At 37.6% G+C, this 3,444-nt stretch overlaps 1 protein-coding gene across 1 annotated transcript; it reads right to left on the bottom strand.

Moving 5' to 3' along the window:
* Positions 1 to 940: 940 nt before the first annotated feature.
* On the bottom strand, positions 941 to 2,324 carry LOC107794123 (ethylene-responsive transcription factor ERF025-like). The gene is made up of 3 exons (XM_075218184.1): positions 1,620 to 2,324; positions 1,425 to 1,462; positions 941 to 1,346 (listed from the first exon to the last, which is right to left on the bottom strand). Exons 1-3 carry the CDS (start codon positions 2,217 to 2,219, stop codon positions 1,223 to 1,225), a joined length of 762 nt encoding a protein of 253 aa, XP_075074285.1. The 5' UTR covers positions 2,220 to 2,324; the 3' UTR covers positions 941 to 1,222.
* Between the last annotated feature and the right edge of the window lie 1,120 nt (positions 2,325 to 3,444).

Below are 3,444 nucleotides of genomic sequence, written 5' to 3'. Positions count from 1 at the left end.
TCCCATGGCTGCCTGTCTTAGCTGAATTAGTACTACATCAAACCTCTCTATAATAGCTTTGTTTGTTTCGAATATTTTTAAATGTTATAGCGAAGTGTTGTTATAGAGAATATATATTATAACATAATATGAAAATTGGTTCCGAAAAAAGCTTAGCTTTTAAAATAAAGCATTATTATATAAGGATGTTGTTATAGAAAGATGCGAATGTATAAATAAATTTTATCTTATACAAAGAAAGCCGCTAGACTAGGCTTTAAGCACGTTTTCCCATTGCAAACAAAAAAGCAAAACCTCTTTTAAGATTGTGATTGCTCCTATGTCACCGCTATGTCTTCCATTTAACGAATCAACCACAACAATATATTCAATACAATCTCGCGTGGTCCGGAGAGGATAAAGTGTACGCTCTTATCAAATTTATATTTGATAATATCAAAAAATTTATGAACGGTTAATTTAACTGTTGCAGTAGATAATTACATGCCTTACGTTTTAGGTTATCAATTAACATAGATATTACGGACAATTATTGTATTTTTTTATTTTTTAATTAATTTGATCGGATAATTTTTTTTAGGTATTAAAAACCCTTGAATCCTCCTTCTTACCTCTTCCAAAGATCTCATTAGTGAGGTTTGGGAAAAATAGTGTGTACGTGGACCTTACCTCTATATTGGGATATAGATGTTATTTCAGATAGACTCGTATAGATTAAATTACCCATCTTGAAAAACCAAGATACCCCCACCCCCAAATGCAATGCAAAAAAGAAGAAAATCTCCAAAAGAAGAAAGCAAAAAAGTGAAGAAGAAAAGACAAATGTGGAAACTTTAGAAACCATTATCATTTCAGGGAGGCTTTTTCATTCCTCGTTCAAAGTTGACCAAAATCCTATTTGCCACATCTCCATACCTTTATTCTGTAAAGATTTTAGAAATGGATCAAGAAAAAGGCTCAAGTGGAACAGTAAAAAAATCTCGGCAGAAAATTTTACAAAAAACTACTCCATTTCCTCATAAACAAAAACCCTAGACGACTAACCTTTGTAATTTTACTTAACTTTTCCAACTCTACCTGATCCAAAATTTCCTTTTCACATAGAATTTTTAAAAAAATGATTGATCAAGATACATGTATGACATGCATTCTATGTATATGGTCCTTTTGTGCTATCTCAAATGAATTGTAATAAAATGAAACTTAAATCCATGAATTTTGTTTAATAACTCCAAAGACTTTCTGTATCAGAATTTCCCGGTGAATCGGATGGCGGCGGCGAGTTCATTCTCGGCGGGCTCACCATCATTGCCTCCGCCATATCAACCAACACCATTAGGTTTCTTCTGGTGTTTCAATCGTTTTTCTTGAAGAGTTGTACCCACAATATATCCAACCAGAACAGCGACTACGCATACACCAACAGCAACAAGAACAAATACAACGTACATGAAAATGGCTCCTGCAAAATGAATTCCTTCTTAAATGAATTTAAATTTTGTGCACTAAAAGTGTATATTATTATACACTATCTAGTTTACTTACAACATAGCAAGTTATGTTGCTCGAACTCTCCGAAAATATCGTTAGGTGTGTCCCGGTTCCTCCAAAAGTAGTGCATATGGCTGAGTCGGCATTGTGCCTTCTCCAGTTTGTGGCTTCATCAGCGCCGCCGCAGTGGCGGCTGCTTTTCTTATATCTGCCGGAGACGGTGAAGGAGGAAGTGAAGGATACGAAGTGAGGTTACCGGGAAAATTTATTACAGCGTCGCCGCCTTTTAGAGCCAATGCGGCGACGTCATATGCGGCAGCTGCCATCTCAGGAGTAGGGTAAGTTCCTAACCATATTCTTGTAGTTTTACGTGGCTCTCGAATTTCAGACACCCATTTCCCGCTTCTGCTTCGTATTCCCCGGAATACAGCATGTTTTCCGCCTGTCGGCCGGCTTGGTGAGCCGCCCGATGAGGTGGAACTCATGGTAGTTGTTACAGTTGGTATAATATTTGGTAGTTGAACTGTTTTTGGTGGAGATTTTGTATTTTCTAATATTGCAATGTCTGATATCAACGGACGTGGTGAAATATTTGTCTCCTCCACCGGTAGTGGTGGTAGAAGTGGCGGAGGAATAGGGCAAAAGGGTGTTTGAGAACTTTCACTAGGCTGAGGAGGTTGATTTTTTTGGCTGGTTTTGGTAGAATCATCTGCAGGGTGATCAGCCATATATAAATACCTACTATGTGTGTGTGTGTTTGTTTATGGGTATATATATGTATGTGTGTGTGTGTTTTTCATAGGTGGAGTTTGTAGAATGTCATGTTTGGTATTTAAGGGAAGAAATATATAGGTCTGTCAAGTGTCAAGCAAAAAGTGAAAGCGTGGGCAATTCGTGGATAATTTGCTATACTATTTGCTCTTATTAATGTTTTTGTTATATGTATGATAAGTTGAAGCACACGTATTTGGCACAAACTCGCTGTTAGCTGTAATCTATCGTATCTACTCCATTTCGATGCTGTCACCAGTTTAATTTCTTACACAGTAGAAGTGAAAGCGTGGCAATTTTATTTCAATGAAGAAAAGAAATTTGCTCTTTTTTCTACCCAACACATATATTTTTCTTTGTTTTAATTTACTTGACATAAGTTTGACTTGCCACTAAATTTTAATTTTTTTTTAAAAAAATTTATCACATAAATATGTGATAATATTTATTATGCTCAATATTTTATAACTTTAAACATGTACTTTTTTTCAACAATATTTTCTATCTCCATTGGACATGAAGGGACGACTGCAGCACCAGAACAACAACAACAACAACAACAACGACCCAGTATAATCCCACAATTGGGGTCTGGGGAGGGTAATATGTACGCAGACCTTACCTCTACCCCGAAGGGTAGAGAGGTTGTTTCCAGGAGCACTGCAGCACCAGAAGTCTAACAAAAAGGACAATATATTAGTACCATAAAAATGCATAATACAATAACAACAATATAAGAGATATGAAATACAGAATACGAAATACAAAATAGATGGCTGGTATAGTAAAAACTAGCAGGTAAAGCCCTGCATCAATAGACGACCAATGACATTCTTAGTCTAACTCCTAACTGGCTAGTCTCACTCTATTGTGCTGTAGAAATATTCACGACTTTCCCCTAACCTACAACCTTAATGCTCGACCTCCATAATTCCCTGTCAAGGGCCATGTCCACAATAATCCTAAGTCGCGCCATGTCCTGTCTGATCACCTCTCCCCAATACTTCTTAGGTCGCCCTCTACCTCTCCGCGTGCCCACTACAGCCAGTCACTCACACCTCCTCACCGGTGCATCAGTGCTCCTCCTCTGAATATGCCCGAACCATCTGAGTCTTACTTCCCGCATCTTGTCCTCCATGGGGGCCACACCCACCTTCTCTCGAATATCTTCATTCCTAATCT

This window comes from Nicotiana tabacum, chromosome 1 (assembly GCF_000715075.1).
Source record: "Nicotiana tabacum cultivar K326 chromosome 1, ASM71507v2, whole genome shotgun sequence".
In the NCBI taxonomy this organism is placed as follows: domain Eukaryota; kingdom Viridiplantae; phylum Streptophyta; class Magnoliopsida; order Solanales; family Solanaceae; genus Nicotiana; species Nicotiana tabacum.
The sequence above is the reverse complement of the archived record's forward strand: the minus strand, read 5'-3'. Positions and strand labels throughout refer to the sequence as shown.